This window comes from Sinocyclocheilus grahami, unplaced genomic scaffold (assembly GCF_001515645.1).
Source record: "Sinocyclocheilus grahami isolate Dianchi unplaced genomic scaffold, SAMN03320097.WGS_v1.1 scaffold15.1, whole genome shotgun sequence".
NCBI classification, from domain to species: Eukaryota; Metazoa; Chordata; class Actinopteri; order Cypriniformes; family Cyprinidae; genus Sinocyclocheilus; species Sinocyclocheilus grahami.
This window is the reverse complement of record NW_015505194.1, coordinates 3,484,053-3,510,082: the sequence shown is the minus strand read 5'-3', so window position 1 is coordinate 3,510,082 and position 26,030 is coordinate 3,484,053. Positions and strand designations below refer to the sequence as shown.

At 36.7% G+C, this 26,030-nt stretch overlaps 1 protein-coding gene across 3 annotated transcripts; it reads right to left on the bottom strand.

Annotated features, from left to right (window-relative positions):
- syndig1l (synapse differentiation inducing 1-like) lies at positions 1-25,491 on the bottom strand. 3 transcript variants are annotated; one of them, XM_016295536.1, is made up of 5 exons: positions 25,147-25,491; positions 24,804-25,004; positions 18,314-18,903; positions 5,051-5,188; positions 1-1,612 (listed from the first exon to the last, which is right to left on the bottom strand). In XM_016295536.1, exons 3-5 carry the CDS (start codon positions 18,782-18,784, stop codon positions 1,454-1,456), a joined length of 768 nt encoding a protein of 255 aa, XP_016151022.1. In that variant the 5' UTR covers positions 18,785-18,903; positions 24,804-25,004; positions 25,147-25,491; the 3' UTR covers positions 1-1,453. The 3 variants fall into 3 exon arrangements, with proteins under 3 accessions (XP_016151022.1, XP_016151013.1, XP_016151029.1); XM_016295527.1 differs by having other exon boundaries at positions 24,804-24,987; XM_016295543.1 differs by lacking the exon at positions 25,147-25,491 and having other exon boundaries at positions 24,804-25,009.
- Positions 25,492-26,030: the final 539 nt, after the last annotated feature.

Genomic DNA, 26,030 nt, shown 5'->3' with positions numbered 1-26,030 from the left:
AGTACTACTGGACATTTCAAATCACCATGAGAAGCAATTAGGAGGTTACGTACAATTGGCTAACTTCAAAATGTGGCCAGTTTAATTTCTACCAGCTTCCAAATGAGGTCTGTACCATAGGAATTCAAGCCAAGCCTCGAATCACTACCTAGTCACTGAAGGAGTTTTCAAGTTCTTATGTGGATGACTATACCAGATTCAGTCTCCATTGTTGTCGAAATAGACTAGTCGACCTTTAACTCAACATCCCCTGTGTGTTCGTTCCCATGCCTGTGAGCTCAGAGACATCAAATACATTATTAATAGATTCAATCTGAGTCCCTTTCACCTGAAAACAAAACCTGCCCTTTTTGTTCAAACAGCCATCTTAGGATTTGAGGATAGTATATTGCAAATTTTTTGACCATCTGTCTTGAGTTTTGCCAACGCTGAAGATTTTTTTAAATCATAAGGGACATTAAGTGGTGCATTTGGGCAGTGAAAGGACACATCGCCATACCATCCACGTGTAAAGTAGTTTCATTTATATTCAGTTCAGACATCTGGGAGTAAAAGAGAATCTGTTAAAGTCAAGCAAATCCTTACCAATATAAAATAAACACTTGTTTTCCTTGTTCTTCATCCATGTTTACTTATGTTTTTCTTCTACCATCACAACTCCTGCAGCCTGTGTTAGGTCAAAATGAAGATTTGGACTTTGGACAAATCAAAAGACATAGAATTTACACACAAAGCATAGAGCCCTAAAAAAGTGGGAACGACATACAGGTTGTGTATAAGTGATGCTGAATTTCACAGATGAATTTCAATTCATAGAGGTGGACCACATTGTCTTTGATAGTTATTTCTTGTCCTGTAGTTCTGTATCATGATAATAAGCATTTAAGTTAAGTTGTTTGAACTCCACATTCACTTATTATAACATACAAAGCTGTGTTATTTTGGACAACATTCTGTCCTTTTTAATGGAGCTCACAGACTGCAGTTGGTATATTCAGCAGTGCTGGTTTAATTGGGCCACACACATATACAGGGTTTGAGAGAGAGAAACTGAGAACGGCTTGACTTCTCTTTCAGGTTTGGAAAGACGCACAATTGGAAAGGGAAAAAAAAACAAATCCAAGGGCACTTAGTCCCTTTTGATCCTTACATGTGTCCTTTGGAATAGCTTCCCTTTGGGTTTGGTTAATTGGATTGCTTATTTGTCTATAGTTTATATTCTTCACCTGAACTGCTCTCAGACTTAGTTAAGTTTTATCCAGTGTGGTGTGACACAAGGTGAAGCTTACATTTATATATTATTCTTCTGGTTCATCCTCTTCTGGTTCATCCCTTTCTCTGATTTGGGTGGACAGCCAGTCCACGGGGAGGGATGAGAATGAGACATTTAGAAAAAGACGTTCAGAGGCGGTTGTGTAGTATCGTGGAGTCCTGTAGCCCTCTCCTGGCTGTGCTAAATGTGGCCTGGTTTGGACAGATATGCGATGAGGGCCACCACCACGCCCACGTAGACCCCCGTCCCAATGGTGATGGAGAGAGCGGCTAGGAACAAGGCTCGTCTAGATGCGCTGCTAGCCAATGGGAAGTCTCCCTTGGTCACGGCTTTGCTGGTCTGGAACAAAGAAAGGGAGCTGTGAGAAAGAAGCAAAATCAAAGGATACATTGACCTGTCTTCCATTCGAAGGTAAATTGCATTGAACTATATAGTGCTTCCTTGATGATGCTGAGGGCTGAATGGAATATCAGACATGTTCTTACACACAGCACCGAGACAAACACCATACGCTTTTACAACATTTTAAAAATCCATTCGACCCACTTTGAAGGGCAGTGTCACAAAGAAAATATACCATTTCACTGCATATACACTGATTCAGATTTGCCTTTTTGCGGTTTAGACTACATTTATCATTTATTTATCACCATTTTAATGTGTCTCAGAATATCACTGAAGAATAAAAAGACCTTTAATCATGTAATAAATCTTTTCAAAATTACTATTAGAAAATGTTTCAAATGTAAAGTTTTTAATTTTAAAATGAGCCATTAAAACAAGGAAAACAATCACCCTAGCAACAAGACAAAGACTGAAATTATATTATGTTGTTGTTATTATTTTATATTATTATTATTATCAATGTCCAAATTTGGGTTGTATTAAAAGAGAATGCATAAAATCCATTCTTACCCATATGAAAGAGCATTATATTTGACTATTATGATATTGAGCATTATTTAGAAATATTTGACTTCTAAATGCCATGATTGACCAATCAAAATAAACTATTTTAATTGCAAATTGAACAAATACCCTTTTAAAACAGTTTCAGTAAATATACTCAATTGACACCGCAGTAGTACTGTTTATGTACTTCTTTAAAGATCTTTGATTTTTCCTTTGGGAACACTTGACATTTTTATTTTTCATTTGCTTTGTCCCTGCTTCTTTCCTTGTAAACTTTACTAAAAAAAAACACCTTTGAGGTTTCAGTCATGATCGGTGATGCAACAGAGACGCGAGGGAAAGCGGTAGCCGGCATTGCACAGGCGTTCTGTTCGTCAACTAACTTCTCGCATTGTTTCTTTCTTGTTATAAACATATAGTTGTCAGAAGGGATAAGCCAAATATGATAGAGATCAGAAGAAAATAAAATTTTGCTCATGATGCAGCTGTTGCAATTCTCTCGATAAATAGCAACACAGTTGCTTGATAGAGTAAAACACTCAGTCTTGTACTATTACCCCCTGAGCGTTTTAAAGAAATTACATGTGACTTGAAACGCCAATGAAATGGCCTTATCTAATGTTTCCATTTAACCCCGTGCTTGAAGTACACTGTGCTGAGAGCTATTAGGTTCAAAAAAGAAACATAACACTGCCTTAATTTCTTTAATAGCGAGGCCTATGGAGCCCCATGTAATAGATTATTTAATACATTTCCCCGTTCAAATGAATAATTAAGTTCTACTATGATGCTCATTTACCAAAAACATGGCTCAAGGGGTGCATGAATTTAACGGGGTGAATTTTTGTACAACGTGGAGATAACTAAACCGACTCTATTATGCACAACGTTGTATTATTTCCCCACAGCATGGTGTCCGCTACTTGTAAGCAAGCAAACATGCTTTGAACAGTTGCTCTGTGTGATTGTGTCATGACCCTTTGGAATCTAGTGTCTATTTTAGTATTCTCGAGAAAGTGGAAAGAGTTGCCAGTCACACATGGCTGTCGCTGTGGGAGGCATCTTGCTCTCTTTGTCACTGCATCTGACCCTGTAGTCCAGGGAAAACACTATTGATTTTCACTCCTACGCTTTGTGACAGTCAATAATGGGTTGTTTGGACACACCAGTACTGGTACACCAGCTGAGATGCCATGTTAACATGTTTTTGCACGTTTATTTTTATCTTTTAATTTGAAGACACATCTACTTATGCAAACATTTCCAGTAAAGCTGGGAGATATATTACATATTTACAATGTGTTTGCAGGTGTGTGTCATTAGATTAGTTTCATGATCTTTCTTACTGTAACACATTTTTATATTATTTATATTTTTATTTTAACTTGTTATACACTTTTAGTTTTTCAATATTGGTCAATATAGGATATTTCTTGATGCTGCTCCTTTATTTTTATAATTAGATTATTTTTGCTGTTAACTAATGCTTACTTAATTTAATATGAATAATTGAATAATACTGTTACTTTTAAGCAGACCTCAAATAAATATGCATTTTAATACTGTATGTTACAATTCATTATTTAAACTGTCCATTTCAATTAATTGATTCATACATTTATGTTTGTTTTTACACTCAAACATATTCTTGGACATCTCAGCGTGGCATTTATATGTATTAAAAATATCAATATCTATCTATCTTTAAAAATGTAAATGTTTAAATGTGAAAAACTGATTCATTTAACTAAATGTTGATTAAGTTCTAACAGAATGATGATCAGTGTCATGGCCTTTGTAGGACTAATATTGATTTACATCAACATCCTTTACAATTCCTATACATAATAGTCCTCTACAATTCAAAGTTCTTGATTAGTTATAAAATGAAGACAAATTCATTTTCTCAGTCTGTAGGAGTGAGACAGAGGTTGATGCTGAGAGGAAGGAGGAGTTGGAGGAAAATGGTTGGCGACATCTCTCATGAACATTCAACCCTATGCCGCAGGGAAGGTGAGAAAATCTGTTCAGGATGTTCTCGGAGGAATATTCCCAGCCAGGAGACAGGGCAAAAACATTCACATTTTCACCAGATCTCATTTCCATCCTCACACACTCACACACACACACACACACACACACACACACACTCATGAACATTCAACCCTATGCCGCAGGGAAGGTGAGAAAATCTGTTCAGGATGTTCTCGGAGGAATATTCCCAGCCAGGAGACATGGCAAAAACATTCACATTTTCACCAGATCTCATTTCCATCCACACACACACACACACACACACACACACACACACACACACACACACACACACAAGTTGCATTCTGGGGAACCTTCACTGAACAACACCACCATCATCATAATTACTCTGGAAGAATTCACTTAGCTCCTGACAAAATAATTCACGCTGGCCGTGTCTGCCATGGACTAAACTATAGATAAGAATAAAAAGGCTCATTCTGAAGTAGAAAAATAGATGTCTTCTGCGCCGAATGTGAAAATGGAGCTGAAAACACGTGCATCAGAGGGCCCATGCTTGTCACACCCATTTGCTCAGTACATTCATGTTTATACTATGTATATTAGAGAAGTGCATGATAATTCTGCAGTCACACAAGCAGAGCTGTTTGTACGTATGATGGGTATTATAATGAGGCACCTGTTCTGTATTATTAGAGGAAGCTGAAAGAGATCACAAACTCTTTTCTCTCAATGAGACTGCAAGCTTGTTTGCAGGGAACACATGAAAAAGTGGTTAAGAATTCATCTGGTCTGTCTCTTGTGTTATAGCAGATTCTTAGCAGGCTTAATGGTTAGACTGTGGATTTGGTCGGGGGGCTCTGCACTTACCCCCTGAGAAAAGTAGAAAGCAGCAATACCCAGAGGCCAGAAGCAACAGAGCATGGAGAAGATAGCGAGGCCCAGGTGATCACGAGGAGGGATGACGATGAAGTTGTCCTCGCTCTCACTGTCGCTGGAGCAATCGGTCTATAAAGAGAAAGAAGATTCAGTAAACTTACTTCAATTTGTTCACAAGTGTTGTTTTAGTTAGGGATGCACGATATATCGGCCACCATATCGGTATCGGCCCATATCGGCTCATTTTTTCTGTTATCGGTATCGGCCTGATAAGAAAATTTGGCCGATATCTTAAAGCCGATAAATAATGCATTATTTCCTTCAGAGACACTTCAGATGCGCGCTGTTCGTTTGCAGCCTTTTGTGCAATTGTACATTGTAATATTGTGTTTATTTGATGTATATCTGATTTATCTCATATAGAATGCGTTTGGTTAAGTTAAAAGAGCGCTTCAGTTTACCGGTGATCATCTTTAGCTCAGCACACGCAGCTCAAACAGCAGTGCACAACATTAATAACTATGATTGGGAATGTCGTGTATATAACATTCTAATGAGAACATTATTATAATAAAACGTTGTGAATTCTTTGGGTTTAGTTGCCGTGTTTCAGCGCGTTGTTATGGGAAGAGCGCATCCACAACAGGATCACACAGTCTGACTATAGCACGCAATAACTGCATCATTTTGAACATATATAAGTTGTAATATTATGTTTATGTTGTATTAATATTAATCTCAGGATGCATTTCCTTGAATTAAATAAGCTGCCAGCAAAACGCTTCAGTTTACCATGTTCATTCAGCTCTTCAGCTTCAGCACGCGCAGCTCAACGGCTGCTATTTAAAACAGTGGTATTAATTTGTTACTTTTTCAAAATCATTGATACATTATTAATAACAACAACCACTTGTATTTTTCTCTTATTATTTTCATCAACAATATGGTTTAGTAATTAAAATAATTTAATTATTGTCCGTGCAGAGGCTATTCCATTTTATTGATCTGTGGCGCATTCATTTTGATTCTTTACAAGTGTAATGATGTCCAGTGACTTGTTTGCATTATTTATGCATTATTTTATTTATTTGTAAGACTTTTTTATGACTAAATTTGGTAATGGGAGAGTAAAAATATTTTTAAAACGTACACCGTTCAAACTAGGCTGCTTATGTTGAAGTGTTCGGGATGTGGCTTTTAATGATGAGACCTTTTTTGTAATCAGGCTCTCAAAAAGTATATAACAATTTGGATATAGATTTATCGGCCAACATATCGGTTATCGGCTTTCAAAAATAAAGAATAATCGGTTATCGGTATCGGCCAAAATTTTCATATCGGTGCATCCCTAGTTTTAGTCTTAGTCTGGATTACAGGATTGTTTTGGGTTTAATATAAGTTAAAAGTCAAAAACTATAAAAACAATATTGTCTCCTAAAGTAATTTGTTCAAAAATATGGAGTCTGTAAGGTTTCTTAATGTTTTTGAAAGAAAATGCTCACCAAGGCTGCATTTATTTGTAAAAATACACTAAAAACTGTAATACTGTGAAATATTATTACAGTTTTAAATAACTGTTTTCTATTTAATATATTTATTCCTGTGATGCAAAGCTGAATTTTCAGCATCATTACTCCAGTCTTCAGTGTCAATGATCCTTCAGAAATCATTCTAATATGCTGATTTGCTGCTTAAGAAACATGTATTGTTATTATAAACGTTGAAAGCAGTTGCAGGTCTAAATTACTTTTTTTTCTGGAAACAGTGATTTTTTTTCTTTGAATACGAATACAAAGAACAGCATTTATTTGAAATAGAATTTTTGTAAAAATGTAAAAGTAATTTCTTTTGATCATTTTAATGCATCCTCGCTGAATAAAAATATATATTTCTTTAAAAAAATATTACTGACCCTAAACCTTTGAGTGCTAGTGTACTTAAAATTATGAAAAATAAAATAAATTGTTTTCACACTTTGAACACACCTGAAACCCCGTAGTAGTTCGCTGGCCCAATTTTCATTTTTTTCCCTTTCTTTTTTTTTTTATTGGAGTCAAATATCAAAATTATTTTCTGTGATAATCAATGTTGAGATACACGTGTTGTTCACAGAGCTTGCATTGGATCTCTGTAGCATTTTTCGTTATTTGTCAGTTCTCTAAAATATCGCAGCCTCGTGAAGAGTGTGCCAAGAGGAAAGCTGTTAGGAAAATATTTCTGTACTGATTCATAGCAATATGCTGCAATCATCAGTGGTGAAGGATAGCTCTGTCACAGGGGTTTTATCTGTGAAAATAATAGGCCTACCTCTCTATGAAATAACATAAGATGTTAGATTGGATTTCTCCATAAGGAGGGGGTGAAGTGGCTTGTGCACTTGGATATTGTCATGTTTTCTGCTATATGGTCTGGTACATCTTTTGGCAAAAGCCAAAATACTGTTTTGTGTTTGGGTTTCAGAAACTGAGGAAACTGACATTTCCGTGTTGTCATTCATGCTAAAGAAATCTGACAAATATCAGTTCATATAACAAGTCGTCAAACCTACACTTTTTATCATTGCTTATAGCCGAACACCTTGACGTTACATAAGAGGAAATAAATATTTCATTGGGCATTTGTTAGTCGGTATACTGTGTGCTGTGGACAAGCAGTTTAGTTCTTGAAACTGAAACAATGCGGGGGAGCTCGTGAATGAACTGTGCCGGCTGATAGCATTGTTTACATGCACAGTTTTAGCACCCGATTCACTTTGCAAAATAGTTACATTATCACGTAACTCTGCAAACGCACCCACAAAATCAGTGCTTAAAGCAATTTGCACAGTGCAACTCCTTTTGTTGTCGGTTGGTTTTGAGTGCTAGGTTTTGGAGGATGTGGCATACTGTACTTTTCTGAAACTAGATCTCTGCAGCAATAATCAAATGATAGTGACTATAAGGATGCACAGTATATTGGTACCATAACTATTGATTGTCAGGCATTATTATTTCTTGTTTTTATTGGTATTAAATTATTGATATTGTGTATAAATTGGCTATATAGTGCATACACTACAGTTCATAAGTTTATGGTAGGTAATATTTATTTGAATATAAATATTCAAATAAAGGCTGCATTTATTTGATTAAAAACACAGTAAAATAGTTTACAATAACTATTTTAATACATTTTGAAATGTAATTGTTTTCCTGTTATGTCAAAGCTGAATTTTCAGCAGCCATTACTCCCATCTTCTGTGTCACAAGATCCTTCAGAAATCATTCTAATATGCTGATTTAGTGCTTAAGAAACATTTCTTATTATTATTATTATCATCAAAGTTGAAAATGCTTGTGCCACTTAATTTTGCAGAAACTGTGAAACACTTTTTTTCAAGTATTCTTTGATGAATCAAAAGTTCAGAATTTCATTTCAGAAAGTCATTAGGTGTGATTCAGGTGTGTTTGAATTGGGGTATTTAGTTTTAACTAGGCTATCTTACTATTCGTGACAAATTATAGAAAGTTATGCCAGGCAAACATGGTGTGAGTTCTGATAACCCGTGCACAAATTAGAAGTCTATACACTTGATAGCCGTACAGAAGCGTGTATGACCAGGTGACTCAAATGACAGTTGTATGAAATAACACACTTTGAATTTAGCTTGTTCATCTGTATACGCTTAAATTCCAACTGATGGTGCCTGACATTTTTTCAACATGTTTAAAAATGGCAGAACATGCACAAATGCCTTTCTTTCAGAATCCTGCATGGATTAAAATGCCTAATGCATTGAACTATCCAAAAAATTGATTAAAAACAGATAAGTCAAAAACAATCTCATCATCTCTGCGTTCGGCTGAAAGGCATGACATTTGTGCATTATATTATTACTGATCTAAGCTGAATGTGAGTAATCTGCCAGCAGTGTAAAATGGTTAAGCCCCAGAGCCAATGTCCCACAGCTTGGCCCCCGATAAGCCCACCTTCTTCCTCTCAGGTGCCTCTCCTGAAAGAGGGTGGGCGGGGGGATGACGGCAGATGCTGTCACTGCCTGCCAGTTTCCTGATAGGTAATGACAGATTAATGGATGGTTTTATCCTTTCAGGGTGGCAGGAGGCACAGGAAGGAAAGCGTGTAATTTATGTTACCAAAATGCCTCCCCCAGCATGAGCACGATGAGCCCCGTCCTTCTCCCCCTTTCTGTCTTTTCTGCTGTTTTGCGATCCATCGCTCAGCTAATAGAACTTCATCTCATTTTCAAGGTGATCGATGTCAACACTTTCAAACTTATTATGTGTGTGTCATGTGTGAGGGCTCTGGATGAGTGCTCTCCTTTTGCACAGAGGAAATTGAATCCATATACATTTGTAATTAGCTGCTTAATCAAATCTATCCAAATTCCAGTTACTCTGTCCAACACATTTCCATTGCAATGTAATAGGAGTAAAATTGTTTCATGTTAAACTGAAATTATCATCAGATGGCAAGACCACAGACCTCCCATAGTCTGCTCACTGACCATCTGATGCATATTGCACACAAAAGTGGCAAGAGCTGACTGAAATCCACAGTTTTGGTCTGATTGGCTGGGTGTTTGTTGAAGTCTAAACGCTAAAGGTGCAGGAAACCTACTGTATTATTTTATTATACTGGGTTATTTTATTTTTTATATTTATATTTATACACTACCGTTAAAAAGTTTGTGGCTGGTAAGATTTTGTAAAAATGTTTTTGAAAGTCTCTTATGCTCACCAAGGGTACATTAATTTATTAAAATAACAACAACCAGTAAAACAATAATATTTAGAAATATTATTACATTTTAAAATAACTTTCTATTTTAATATATTTAAAATGTCATTTATTTCTGTGATGACAAAGCTGACTTTTCCTACAGCCCTTACTCCAGTTTTCACTTCAACACAGCATTTGTGAAATGTCTTTACTGTCACTTTTTTGATCAATTTAATGCATCCAATTTAATGCTGAAAGGTATTGATTTCTTTCTAAATAAAATCTTACTGCCCCCAAACATTTGAGCGGTAGAGTGTTTATTAAATTATTTTTTTATGAAATTGCTAGGGGGCACTATGACTAGGAAAACCTCTAAATGTGTGATACCATTTACCATTATTTTTACTGTCTCATAGCTTCAGCAGCATCTGAAAATTTGGCAATTTGGTTATTTAATCTCCATTTTTTCTAAAGTGCTTGGACATTGATAATTGTTGATAATTGTTGTTTGCGGCTGTTATGTCGGAGTGCTGCCCAGTTATTTTTTTAATAAGTTCAGAAGGTAACGGGTTTATATATAACGAGCACTTTTGATAAAGAACTGTAGTATTTGCCCAAGTTTGCAAGGCTAATAGCATCAGATTTTAGTTTGATATGCATGAACAAATATGCATGAACAAAACTTTATATTCTGTTTTGTTTTCTGAATTCAGGCAGACCCCTCCTGTCCAAGCGGATGGTTCTTGGCCAGAATAAGGTGCAATGAGGACCAGACTTTTTGCCCTTTCATAAAGCAAAACGTAAATAGTACAGTTTTATTCCGAACTGCACAAACACAAGGATTTATTCATTCTTCCTTTGCCGCAGTTTCCCTTCACATCTGTCTGACTTAAAGCAGTCTGTATGGAGAGCTGCACAAATGGAAATTGATGTTGAGGATGGAAAGTGAATGAGGCGATCTAAACAGCAACCGGTAAACTGATGGAAAGGTGGGCGGTGGGGGGATGAGGTGGATCCTGGAATAAAAGAGCTGTCAGGTGAAAAGCTCTCCGAGGCAATTATATCCCAACAAAGGGGCAAGTAACTGCATCAGCGATGTCATCGGGGGTCATTGTCCCGGCAGGTGGCTGAAAACAGCCACATTAATTTTTAATGGGACTGTGTTCAGAGATTATAAGCAGTTGGCTCATGGCACAGAGTAGTTAAGTTGTGTCATGCCAGGTGCTGGCAAAATTTCAGGAGCAGGTCATGAGGATATAATACATCAGGGGGTTTGATTAATGACTAGCACACACCAGACAAATAAAAAAATACTGACTTAGTGAGTTGTTAATAAGCCCGGGCTGATTTATAGACCCCACCACACTTACATATGGCATGACCGTGTTCAAGGACGATGATGGGATTCTCAATCACTGAGCAAATAATCAGGCTGACATGTGGGCTTGAAAAAGGTGAAAAGAATAATAATTAAGTGCCACATATTTTTCCATTCCATATTTCCAAAGGCATTACTTTTCTGTCCCAGGATCCACTGATTTAACTGATGTTTGATGGACAATGCTTGTTCATATCATATATCTTTAAAGAAATATTATTTAAAAAAGTTCAAGGCTGTAGTAGTAATTTATGGGTACTTGGGCTCGATTTGATATAGAAGCCTGGGATAAACTTGTGTAATAGATATTTGCAACCTCCTAACTGAGATGCATTAGTACAATTATACATTTTGCGATGTTTACTCTTGCTAACCTATCCATCAACTGGAATACACAGCAAGCTAATTTATCTTCAGTGTGTGTAAATAGCCTTTGATCACCTGGGAACTCGGCGTACCCTCTCGCCCACAATGTAGCAGTAATGAGATTAAGAATGGGTTAGTGTTGACAGAGTTCTGTGGGTCTTAATAATTTAAAGACTAATTGATTGCCTGGTGCCAGAGCTTTTAATTTAGACTACAGAGGAGCATAAGAGAAACACCATTAGTTGTTCAATGTAACGGTTGCGCTCGGCTCTGAGGCTGTGGAAACACGAGTACAACCAGATTTGAATGATTTTTTTAAAAAAAATTCTCACAGATTTTCACAATTTTTTAAAATGACGCCCAGTTAAGTCTGGAAATCACAAACTTATATTGGCATTATGATGTTTTCAAAATTAGTTTTGAAAATTTTGATTTTAGCTTGCTCCCTGAAGGCTGCTTTATCGCATGTCTTTTAGGAGCTTTATATAAAACCACATAAGCAGCTGATGTTTTGACATGGGCCCTGAAATTCATCTCAAGACTGGCATCCGGCACGCTGGAAACTGCAGATGCATCAAAGCTTCAGAAGAATATGATTAGAGGTTGAAGAACTTGAAATTCGTCTTTCTTTCTGTCATAAAGGACATATTTGTGATGCCACATTTCAACTGAGAGTTTGTTTGCAAGGCGGAAAGAGAGAAATTAAGACAGATTGACAGTATACAACTGTACACAGAAAACCCAATGCAGCCTTTTCTGCTTTTTCACAGTCAATCATCATAGCAAAATATTTCTGTGCCTAGTAAATTCAATTAAAACATCTCCACAACTGCGACAGAGATGTGTCCCTATGGCTCTTGGTGGTAAACAGCTCTTGGAAGAGAAAAGATTCAGTTATGTTTTCTACAGGGGATCGAATGTGAGAGATTTTTTTGGATGTTTTGTCTGCTTTTTCCTATCATTTAACAAAGTTTGACCAATTGACGGCGTCACGGCAGAGTAACACAGATGGTGTGCGATGGCAGATGTTATCAAATGGATGGCAAAAGAAACGAATTATATTATTGAGTGGAAAGTTCAGTGCTGCAGATTGCCAATCATCAAAAGCACTCCAGCTGTTAGATCATTAGACAATCAGCTTTAGGGCATCTACAATTGACCATATTGAAAACATACACTTATTTGACTATATGCACGGTTACTTCCTGGTTTTAGATAAGCCAGCTCAGTCATTTCCGGTCAACTGTCAAAATCAACTGTGCCATAAGAGAAGCACACTTTGCTCGGTTTCTCTACATAATCCATTCACAATTTGAAGAAAAGTTTTGTTTGTCTAATAGGACCAAACGTCTACGTATACAGTTTCAGGAATGACAAACGCGAGTGCAAAAAATGAAGTGAGTGAATCCGCTAAATTGTGCCACGAGTCATTGCTATGATTGACAGTGATGACTGTAGCAACGGACAGAGCAAAACATCTGACAAGCTGATGTCAAAAACAGAGCTGTGCATTAAGTCAGGGCTCTACGCTTACTTTTCTTTTTAGGAGCACCTTCTAATCAATAATCCAAAATGTTTTCAAAAAGTAGCCTTCCCATTACGAGGTGATATTTGAGTCCTCTAACTTTACTAAAAGTATGTAATCTTTTGTCAAATTCTTTAAAAAATTATATTTTATAAGCTTTTTAAAAAAATGTATTAAAATGACAGAATAAGAACAAGTAGAATAAGAAATATAAGTTACCAATCAAATGAAATCAGTATTAACAAAATTAATTTGTAGCGGTGGCACAGAAGAACACAAAAGTGGCTTTGTGTACTTTGTCATTTAATGAGGCTCAGAGGTGGCATGAGTGCAATTAAATCCATAAATTCATGATGAGATTAATGTTTTAAATATAAAATTGTGAATATAGAAATATTAAATGATTTAAATAACTGAAAAGATACTTTAAAAATGAAACTAAAACTGCCAGCTGGTGGCAGCAAATCACTGATTTTATCACTGAATCATTCATTCAATTGATTCATTCGAACGGCTGATTCATTCAAGAATGAAGCAAGTTGACTGTCTTTATGAATGGGTAATCATGAATCACTGACTCACTAGATTCGTTTAAAAACCCCCGTTCATTCATAAACGAAACACTGCTGTGTTTGGAGATGCGCTGTGTCTTTGTTTTAAACTATTTTTGACAACGAAATAGAGCAAAATCAGACAATAGTGTTATAGTCAGACAATGTAAGTCACTTAATATTAACTTCTTGTTTATTGAATTGTATTGTATTAAATCAGTATCACATTTACAAACTCCCTTAAAAATCATTAAAAGCTGTCACTCATCTTAGTTCATCGCATCACATTTATAATCAACAAAGCTCTCTACACTGTGCAATAAATCTCTTATTTACACCCTGTCTACACTTTGCTTATGAAAGGATTTGTGAGATATGTCTGTGATACATTACTCAACGCTGCAAAAACACGTAGAAACCGTTGAAGCTCCCCTGAGCGCAATCACAAGTATGATGATGATGATCGGGTCAGTCGCTCTGGTGCTCCTAAAAAAATTTTCATAGTCGCACGCAGTAGTTTTCATTCGCAAATGTGACTGAAATGGTCGCACTGTAGAGCCCTGTAAGTGATTCAGACTAAATTCAGAGTAACAAAACTACAGCAGCAACAAGTCTGTTGGCTGAATATATATAGCAGCTTCTACAGTTAAAGATAAAACTTAAAAATTTAGTTTTTAAATTAAATCTAAAAATATTTCAAAATATTTAATGCATTATTATTGTTATACCATTAATAATTAATTTATGTTGTAGTTAACTAATTAGGTATTGAAATAATTTACCCTTCTAGGCTGTTGGTGTCTGTGCTTATATATTTTTTTAAATGACATTTTTGACTTCCTGCACTTGCTATACTTTATAATTCAATACAGTAAAAGTACTAAAATTTGTTATAATTTAATTCAATAATTCAATTTAATCTTAAGAGTCTTTGTTTTCCACCAGGAGACATTTTTGGCACATTTTTTCATGTCATCTTTCTGAATGAAAAGTTAATCTTTAAAGTGAATTTTACTGTACAGTAGTGTTTATTTCGTTAACGAAAACTATGACGAAAAATGTTTGTTGACAAGATTTTTTCCCATTACGAGATAAAGACAAGACGACAATAAGGTCAATAAACGATAACTAAGACTATATCAACATGCAATATTGTTGACGAAATAACACAAAACTAAAATGTATTCAAAAAGATAAAAACTTTACCAAAAACCTCTTTTTATTTTCGTCAAAAAAGGAGACAAAATGTTATTGCTGACTGCGCTACACGCCTCTACTACGCGAGCTTTCATGAGTGCGGTTGCCAGATATGTAAAAGTTCAAATCCCCAAATCAGAGTTTCGCTGTTCTATACATTTAGATATAGATACATTTTTCTGCCTGGTGTTTTGCTTATTTTAAGCAATCTGGCTCGCTTCTCATTGCGGAAGCACCACCACCGATGATCTGAAAACACAGACAAACAAGCTGGAGTTTAGCATCTAAATAAAAGCATCATTCAGCAGGTCTGTGTTCTGTCATGAGATCTCGACTATATTGTTTGCGATTGTGGTCGCTGAATAAATGCACTTACTCAACCGCTGTTGTTTTAATAGAGAAATAGGCTATTGCCATTTGGAATTACTTGCAATTTCACTGTTATAATATTTTTCGTTTGTTTAGCAATTTTCATAATGTAGAGATTGCATAAGTCTTTGGTATTTATTTATATAATAAAAAGCCTATAGTAAATCAGTACACTAGATGAGGTAAAATATACCATGTATGATACACACCATACATTCTATTGATTTGTGCTTACTGGTGAAAGTGCAATATCTGAAATGCAAAAGTACATTTCTCAAATGACAACAATCATTACGATTATAATTTTGAGCAAAAATTATTTTGATCAGTTTAACCTTTATACAGCATGATGAAAATTTGACTAAAACCTGACTAAAATGCTCATACATTTCATTGACTTAAACTTGACTAAACAAAAACAGGACAAGGTTGACTAAATATATCTAAAATGTACATTTGAGTAAGAATAAGACTAAATAAAAAATGGCTGCCAAAATTAATGCTGCTGTACGGTTAATTAATAATCTTATTGCTAAAATATAACGTTTTCATTGACTAAAACTAGACTAAAATACTTTAGATTTTCTTTGACTAAAACTAGACTAAAATGTTGAGAATTTTAGTCGACTAAAACCTGACTAAATAGGAAAAGGTTGACTAAATATGATAAAAACTAACAAGGACATTTAACATGGGACTAAGACTAAAATTGAAAATGGCTGACAAAATTAACACTACTTCCCAAACCAACAAAAGATCCAGGAACATGCTCTACTTGACACAGGCCTCCCAACCTAGTAGTCCGGCTGATCAACCATCTAGATCTGCTAAGGACCAAAAATGAGCAGTTTGGGCCAGCTATAACCTATATAACTCCAGCTACCACCTTCAATTTTCCTGCAACAGGGTTCTCACGATCAGACCTCCCTTGTGGGGAAAAAAAACATTTGTGTTTCTCACAGAGCAATTATCAAGAATACCATTATGATGTTGTTTACGAGATAGCATCGCTAGCTAGCCAAAGTTAACCTAAACAGTTACGATAGCGTTTCGTTGTCAGCATTTAAATGCACAATTATTTTACTTTTCAGTTTCTGACACGAATGAGACAGAAGTGGTTTCTGTGAGGGTCTCAAGAGTCTCTACCTTTATATACCATAACTTCAAATGACGCTTCACTGGAAGTTTACGAGCTGGCTTATCATTATGTGGAAGTTCTAAAGAACTTAGACCGCGCATCTGGTCAATTGGAATAAAAAGACCCAATGATGGAAAAAAATCCACAGATACCCAGACCTGTTAATGGTACAGATAATGGTAGAAATACTAGGTTACAAGGTATTTCCACTCTAGGGATCATACCATATAAGATATGGGCTGATAATCAAGGTTTTTTTTTTGTATTGGTCTGTTGGATCAGTACTGGACATTTTCATTTTTAATGCCCATTTTTTTCCCAATTTTACATTTAGATTTACTTTTACTGTCATCTAATGCTGACTTAAAGTTAAGAATGCTGTTAAAAGGAATCTAGCAGATCTCAAAATGAATATCCAATATTATGTTGTTCTGTATGGTGAATGACAATTCTCTTTTCCACCAGAGGAGATCGTCCAAATGAGATCTGCTGTCAATCCCCCCCTCAAATGAGAAGCTCTGACAGATGTGTGTGTGTGCACTTTCCAAGAGTGAGGACAACTAAGGCACAGTTCGCACTTTTCTGTTACACACAAGATATATTTCACAACACTCAGTATAAAGAACAAGAATGGGAACAACAGAGGTGTCTCTAGAGGCAAACTCCCAAGTTCACTTTATCATTGCCACAGAGGAAGAACAGAGGTATCTTAAAGCTATAGAATACAAATGAAGAAACACAAGCGTCAATGTCACAGGGATGTTACTACTGCACTGTAGAATTCCCTCTCAAAGAATGCTCATGAATATCCTATTATGAGATGTAAAGACACTGTGTGAACCCAATTGATCATTATCCATTCAGATGAATCATTCTGATCTCACACTTGCTCACTGTAATGACTTTTTATTTGACATAACTCAGCCCCAGATGGAATTTGGAGTCTTGTTTATTCATATCTGCGCTAATTTGTGAGGAAATAATTTTGCAGAAAACATTGTGCTAAAAATTATTGGTGTTGGTCGATGCTGTATATTTAAATGCACATGCTAATTTCTTCTATTTTTACATTTATATTACCTTAAAAACATTAATAATTTCATTATGGGCAGAATTTTAATGTTGGTGCATCCCTAGTTACCTTTACATTGCCTACTATGCCACATGCTGTAATCAATGGAAAGCTGTGATGAGAAATGCCACTCAACGTGTTTTAATTTTATGGATGATAACTGAAATGACACTAAAAATTAAACAATTTATTTGCTGCAAGAGAATTTGGGATGCCTAAATTGTTTTTTTGTTTGTTTGTTAGATTATTTTAATTGTTCAGTTTGGTTCTGTTCACATTATATGTTTAACTTTTAGGGGGATAAATTAATTTCTATGTTTTGTAAAGTACTATAGTGTAAACCACAGCACTTATCATGAAGATATACCACACTGTATGGGCAGAGGTCCCGATCCCCACATGCAGAGAATGTCTTTAATATCATCAGACAACTGCAGCGAGCGCCGGAGCTGCTCGGCATGGAACTACATCCATTGTGGGACTCCGAAAGGCCCAGAATCCTGGACATGACCTGAATACATACTACTCTCGCTGAGCTTCAAGGGTGACGGTCCCCCATCCAGCACCATTACATCCCATCAGCAGCACTGAACATTGCCCAACCCCTCTCATTAGCTCTTGCCTATCTGCTGAAAAATTGAAGTGGTAGTTGTCACACATGATCCAACAGAGCCAGCAGATGTTGCTAGAGCATAAAGTGATGTTTTACATCAATTTCAAACCCCAAATAGAAAATTAAACCTTTGAAGAGCAGGCTTTTGAAATGTGAAGCCTTTCCAAATAGGGTATTATATTGTAGAGTAGGCTATAACTAGAAGCTGGTGTTCCCTGGGAGAATTGAGCTGCGATGCTTTAATGCCACCTGTCAAGGACCTGATGAATTAATCCAGCCATACAAAACAACACAAGTATGGCTCCGCATCTTCAAAGAAACCTTACCTCATATTCCACGTATTCCTCTTCCTCCACCTCGTAAGACACCGTCTGGATTTTTACCTCGTTTTCATCCAGCAGTTTAGCCTGCGGGTCCTCCGTACTGGGGGTCTCCACCACTACGTCCTTGTCTTTCTTCTCCATGAAGGTGGTCTCACAGCATTCGTTTTTGTAATCCTTGCCCTTGTCGCTCACGTCGTCCTTGTATAGGATGAAGTTAGGCTTGTAAAAGGCCTCCACTGCCAAGTGAAGCGAGGTGGCATCCAGTAGCTGGGCTCTAGCCTTGCCGTTTCCTCCCGTGACCGCAACCCCACCTCCACCGCCACCTCCTCCACCTCCACCAGTCACAAAGTAGTTTATAATGTTCTCCTGATACTGGTTGCTGTGGAAGTCTCCCCCATAGCCATAGTCGGCCATCACCATATGCTTGCTGTTCTTATCCAGAAGAGGGTTCTGAAGCTCACTTAGGCTCTCCATTGTAGAAGAGCAGAGTGCCGGGACTCTGTGTTTAACAGCCGGATGGAGGATGAAGGGAAGGAGCGATGACCTTGGCTGGACTGATGTGTCAGGTGCTAATGTGTTCAATAGGCCGTGAGCTGTAGGAGGAGTGAGAGGAGAGAGAAGTGAGGGAAAGACATGGACTATTGAGCACATGCAGAGGAAAGTTTAATAAGACCGAACTGCCAGGATAGACAGGTGCTGGGCAGTAGGAAGGCAGCCATGCAGTTAACACAATGATGTCTATGGCACAAAGAGTGGCTTAAGCTACAGTTGATCTGTGAAGACGCTTATTAGGGACTGCGACATAAATAATGCAGATTGAGGGGCTTTGCAACAGAGTAGTGAGTGACTGTACATGTCATTCTAAGAGAGAGTGTTTTTCTCTCTGGTTTTCTGCTGTTTTATACACATTCAAAAACCATTATGTCCCATTCCTCTCCACTTAGCTGATAAAATGTGGTTATCAGGCAGATTTCAATTAACTTCATTCTGCTGCCCCATGACACTCACTGATAACCCTGCCGCATGAGCATGCCTGAGAGTTCATATGCCATGAAGGTAAAGTAGACATCTTTGTTACAAAGGCAAACCCAAACATGGCCAATGACCCATCTTAAATGCCTAACTGGCTATCCAGAATTGAATTGAACTGAGGAGGAAATATGTAGTTAGTCTTACATAGGCAGACCTTTGGATAAATGGCATGTCTGGTACACATTGTAGATTTTATTTGTCATTTTATGTCAGTAATTTTATGTCATTTTCTTTTGTCTTTATGCCACTTTTATTTTATGATATTTTGTGTCTGACATCATTTATTTTACAATAATGGACTGGCATGAAAAAGTAATAATGGGATGTCAATCTTGTGAATGACTGTACAGAAAACAGTGGCAATAGAGCACAATTTGTGTAGATTTCTCTCTGTGTAAAAGTAATAAACAGATTATTTCACAGACATGTCTCAGAAAACAAGCATTGTCAATTTTCATAATCCTTTATATTTGACTCAATAAAATGTTATGTTTAATATAGTTAATAATATATATAACATAATGTAATTATGGCAGTTATTAGAAATATAACAGTCCACTATGAGAGAATACTATACCAGACGCTTATGTAGCACTGAGATTTTAGCAGAAATATGTAGGCAGTTGGTGTGCATCGAGTCTATTATCAATCATTTACATTTAAGCATATGGCAGAAGCTTTTATCCAAAATGACTTCCACTGCATTGAATGTATACAATTTACCATGCATTCCAAATCAAACCCATAGTGCCATACTGTCTAAGCTACAGCAGTAAAAACATTTTTTAATTTATTTTATTTTTTATTTTTTTTACTTTACTGCAGGTTTTGTCACGACATGCAGCATGTCAGCTGTGGTGCATTCTAGCTTTCTATGACCGTATTCATGTTGAGGCAGTGCTTCCACCATCTGCTCGCATGATTACGAAATGCATTTGTGCTCAAATGGACTGATGAATCAATACATATTTTAGCAATTACAATTAATTAATCATCAATTAATCATAAACATTTTTACAAAAACTTTCTGCTTGCAGAAATCTAGTAAATGTCTGTGTATCTTTCAAAGATTTTGTCACTAATCATAAATTCGTTTTTCCACATTGCATCAATCTGGCATTGTAAACATGACTTGGTTTCCTGGTGGACTGATTAAACAAAACTTCTGTGCCCTTAGCGATGTAAAGTCAGCCAATCAGATAAGCTTTTGCCAGATTGAGAAACTGCTTTCCAGTTTTGTGTACAGTGTATATCAGACGGTCAGTGGGTGGGCCGTAGGTGTGCTGTCTGAGCCTCAGACTAATATGTATCAGTATCTTTAATGTGCGACGGATGTGAAGTTAAATAGTCTCGCAGGTTTATGATGCTCTTGAACTGAGCACATCGGTTGTACTCCGATCTAAATCCTGTCATATCTCTCTTGTGATGGAGAAAACGGCACGTGGCTGCAGTGGTTGGCGTGCCCTCTCTTACCTTCTCCTCATTAATCTGTGATTAGAATAGCAACACAATCAGATAGAAAGCAGATTATTTCTGAGCTTTTGATTTGATTGTGCCAATACCTCTGCGGATTGTCAAATGTTGGATCATGCGTCAAGGAATGCTGACTTCATGCTTCACAGATTGTTTGAGCTCCCCCAATTCTCAATACACATTTCAACACAGTCAGCATCTACTGAGCACAGTCTCCCAGAGCAATAATACTACACCATCAGAGCTAACTAATGAAAAGAGGCTCTAGTCTCTAGAGATCAAATTATGAATTAGGGAATAGATTGATGATTAGTTATTCTAGGAGCTTTCCCAGTTTGAATATCAATCTCTCTCTCTCTCTCTCTCTCTCGCTGCATCGATTCCTGGACAGTTTCGACCTGCATCTTCAACAAAGTGGCTGCTGCAGATCCATTCCTGACATCCATTGTTTCCTCTACCATGCTAGTTATCATTTCTTGTCCTGCCTAAATAAAACAGGCATTTGTGTATTTGTGGTTAAAGATACTAGTGGTAGAGAATTAACAGTGTGCGCATGGACCCTGTGGCTTTTTACGCAAGACTGAAGCAATTAAGTTGTATAATGTCAAAAAGAAATGAGATAGATAAAACGACAGCTACAGCTTTTATTTATTCTTAAATGTATATTTGTAAATATTATTTAACTTTTAAATTATCCAATATTATTGTAAAATATCAATTATTTTTAAATGATAAAATTAGTTTAATTTGTTTTTATTATTTATGGTGCTTTCTTATTAAATTCAAATGCAATTCATTCTTTTTGTCATTAATCATTTGATGGCATTATTTCATGTTGTTCTTCGTAATTAAAATGAGGCCATGCTAAAATTGCCCAAACTCTGCATGTATGCCAGTATGAGCGGCATTAGCATGTCACAGCAGACCTAATTTCCATTTCTGCTATTCTATGCTTATAGTCTGCACCACCCTGGCAATTGAAAACAGCAAAGAAAAAAATACCCCAGGTTCTAACTGCCATTGGGATCTTTGAAATGTGAAATTTCACATGGCCTTAAAGCATTTCTTGACAAAGGGAGACAGGGCTTGGCCTATGAAACGTAAGCATATACTGTTGTTCATAGCTGAGAGGTTAGAAACTGAGTTTACAGCTACAGTTTTAGAAATTGTTGTACATGGGTCTTTCATTGACGGAAAATCATTGTGGAATTTTAATTTCAACATTTCTTTTCATTCCTACAGAATACACTTCCGCGCTCTGCTGTGAATCTGAAATAGCATATTTCTTTCAATTGAAAGCAGCTGATAATGAGTGTCCAATTGTTTTTAATTGAATTTGACACTAAATTTAATGTAATACACTTTTCAGAGAACCAGAATTCCAGGTTTTATTGAACGGTATTGTAGAAGGCAGCTAGCATTTTAATTTTGTGCATTTTTACATAATTTCACATGACAATATTATTGTATAGATGATGTTATAGTTATGTCTAGTTTCATTTGAGCAAGCTAAAGTATGTAGGCAGCTATAATTTGTCAGAATTGCTCTGTTGAATCATTTGAACAGTAGAATTCCCCGTGAGCAATTCAGCTTAGGATAAAAAGTGTCTTCTAAATGACAAATAACTGTCTAGTACAGGATTGAGTCAGAGAGTCCTTCAAAGCATTTTAAAGACCCATTAAGCTTCACAATAAGCTTGTGCATTTCTCTTCTACTTTCTTTTTTAGCTTCATGAATATGTTTTGTATGGAGCCTTATCACAGGAAGTTGAAAAGAGTACATATTAAAGTCCTTCCTGGAAACATTCAAATAGCAAACATCTTTTTAAAATGGTGATCATATTTAGCTATTTATCATGACTGTGGTGTGTGTGTGCAATTATACATTTGCATCTCTAGAAACACTTAAGTGTGCAAATATCCTTTGTCAAGGTCAGGTGAGAAGGAGAGTCTGAATAGTATCCGTACAGGCAGAAATAAACAGTATGGTAGAAAACAAATGCGATTTACATTCCAAGAACAAGTAAAACTGAAATGACCATGGTTAAATAACCCTATTAGAATCCAGTCAGCCCACACAGATTCACAGCAGTCAGTCAACATGTGACATCAAGCCAATATGCAGAAACACAGTCCTTTTATCTCAGCTGTTCTGTTTTTATCTCTAATAGGGTTAAATGTGATTATAAAAGGCGCTACATGAGGAGGGTCACAACACAGAAGGTTTCGTCAGTAATTATGAATATGCAAATGTTTTCATTTTCTTGCAAGACAAATAAAACTACCACTTATTGGGTGCAGTCACTCAGATTGACAGTGAATTAGAACAAAAAAGCGATTTACATTCCAAGAACAAGTAAAACTGAAATGACCATGGTTAAATAACCCTATTAGAATCCAGTCAGCCCACACAGATTCACAGCAGTCAGTCAACATGTGACATCAAGCCAATATGCAGAAACACAGTCCTTTTATCTCAGCTGTTCTGTTTTTATCTCTAATAGGGTTAAATGTGATTATAAAAGGCGCTACATGAGGAGGGTCACAACACAGAAGGTTTCGTCAGTAATTATGAATATGCAAATGTTTTCATTTTCTTGCAAGACAAATAAAACTACCACTTATTGGGTGCAGTCACTCAGATTGACAGTGAATTAGAACAAACAAACAACCACTTCATAGTCCTTGTTGTGATATACTTGAATCAATCCGTCCATTGCAGAAAAGCTGTTTCAAATCTGCTTTAATTGAGTACATTTTCAATACTTTATAGTTTGTAAATAGCATTTCTCCTCTATCTCAAGGCATTCAAAACAGCGAGAGGTGCAACATGCTTCATTCCTCATTGATTATAGCACCTTCCTCCTTGTGCTGAGGTGCAATCAAATCCCCATGCCGGTGTCTTAGTCAATTAAGCCTTATGAGTCTCGGCCCTTCTGAATTCTAATAGAGGCTGAAAACACTTTAGCAGTGTTAATGTGTCGGGTAAAATGGATAATGGAAACTTTTGCTACTCATGTATGCACTTTATTCTCCCTGTGCACAATGCTGTTACAAGAGAGGGCCGGAAGAACAAAGGAATGTGGACTTGTAATACTAAGAGGCTATCTGTACTCTAGTATTCATTTAATTTGCATATTTATAATTATCTGTTGATGTTGTTTCACTCATGACCATACATCCTGGCTCGTGACTCATGCACCCAGTCGATGAAGGGTAAATCAGAGCAGGAAGATGAGAGAACAATTGCTTTTTCAGAGTACCTTTCCCCTTTGACAACAGTGAATAATTACAGGGCATCTATAGCAGTATACCATTACCATTTAACTAGCAGAGAATGAAAGCTGAATGATCCATAATCCTAAAATTCACAAAGATGAAAATGAATGCATGAATGTATACACACGCTGGTTTGTATGTATGTGAATATATGTGTATATGCTTTGCTTGCATAATACATCTGGATGTTCCTTGTGAACTGTACAGTGTAGTGTACTACACAGAGTAGGTGCTGTACATTTGAACTGGCAGAAGTAGGCTATCCTACATAAAACGATTTTGTCATATCAGTTATGCGTGTCATGCAGTGAAAAGTAAATAGAGGAATAAAAAGGTTAATTCTGGCATCCGAGCACGGGGTTTCGAGTCCTTTCGTCAACATAAAATATACAATAACGATAATTAGCCAACATAAAATAGGCCTAAGTAAAAGCGTATGATCTATCTGTAAACAACTGTCCAATGTTCAACTTTTCACTCAAGAGCGCATACATAAGCATACAAATGTACTTTATAGGTATTCAAAATGTAATACACTCTCGCCGAAGGCTTGCTTATATTTTAGACATTTGTAGGCTACAGTATAACTCATAGCAGTAATTCATCTAGGTATTTACGATACAGTGACAATATCTGTTCATTCCAGGAGACAGTTTCAATGTGAGCGACCGACATTTCAGCCTCATATTTGGAAATGTCCATGTCTTACCTTGCGACTCAGCAATCCAGGTGCCGGCTCATTCGATTTGATTCAATGACAATTTGACAGTCGACTGGCTTTCCAAAGAAATGTCAAACGGTTTGAATCCGAGTCTCGCATTGCAGAAGCCCGTGAAGCGCCGGTAAACTCGGTAAACAACAACACCTCTGATTTCTTAGGATGGACACGAGCACTGAAACAAAGAACAACCTGCTAAACGTTATGGTCGAAGCAGTTCTCGAGCAACAGATATCCACCTTTACTAAATATGGGCAATACCTGATTAAAAAGCAGGTACAATTACTGACAGTAACACAGCAAAGCTTTAAAAGCCCGGCACTGTATACCGCACCTCATAGTAGTATGAGTCCGCGCGCATCTTTCAGTTGAGCTGTTCAGGACCTCGCGAACTTTCTTGCCAGAAGCTTTAAAAACACAAAAATCTCGGTCTCCTTAATTTTATTATATGAATTCATCAAATCAGCTTAGTCGGATTATTGCTGTGCGAAACTGTAAATTCCCGTTCCATAAAAGTCAATAGGCTATGTTTCGTTCTGAGAGAACAAGGCGAAAATGCTGTCAGTGACTGAGTGAACGGACTTTCCGTCTTGCGTGCCTCTAAACAGGACGCGAAATATGCACCATGAGTCCAGTGGATGCTTCTCCGTTGTCTCTCTAGCCGATATAAAACACAATACGACAGGTTTGCGTGGGACGAAGATCTTAGAGCTATAAAGCGTATCGATTTAACATCTTGTGAGGGAAGCTCAGCTGGGGACGTTGACGATAAATATTACAGCAAAGTAGCCTATTTATTTAGTTTTTCCAGTAGTTGGAGTGTCCATGGAAAAGGAGTGGTGATGGACATATTGTATAAAGGAACAACCCTTCAAGAGGAAGGGATGATTGGGTCATTCTATAAAAAGGGAGCCTTTTGTGTCCCTTATAACATCTATGTGTAAACAATGACTATGAAAACTGTTTTATTTATATAGTTACTTATTTTTTATACATGCTCTTGAAAGGCAATCTCACTGGAAAGGATTGATTCAGAAAGATTTCAAAATGTAATTTAATTCAGAGAATTCTAAATAGAGAGGTTCTCTGGTTATTTTCTGCCATCTATATAATGTACATAATGTAATAGAAATATAGAGGAGGCTGCATTTCTATAAAAAAGTATGAGTCAGGTGGGGATACAGCAGGAGGGAAATGCTCCTATGTATCTGTGTCTGA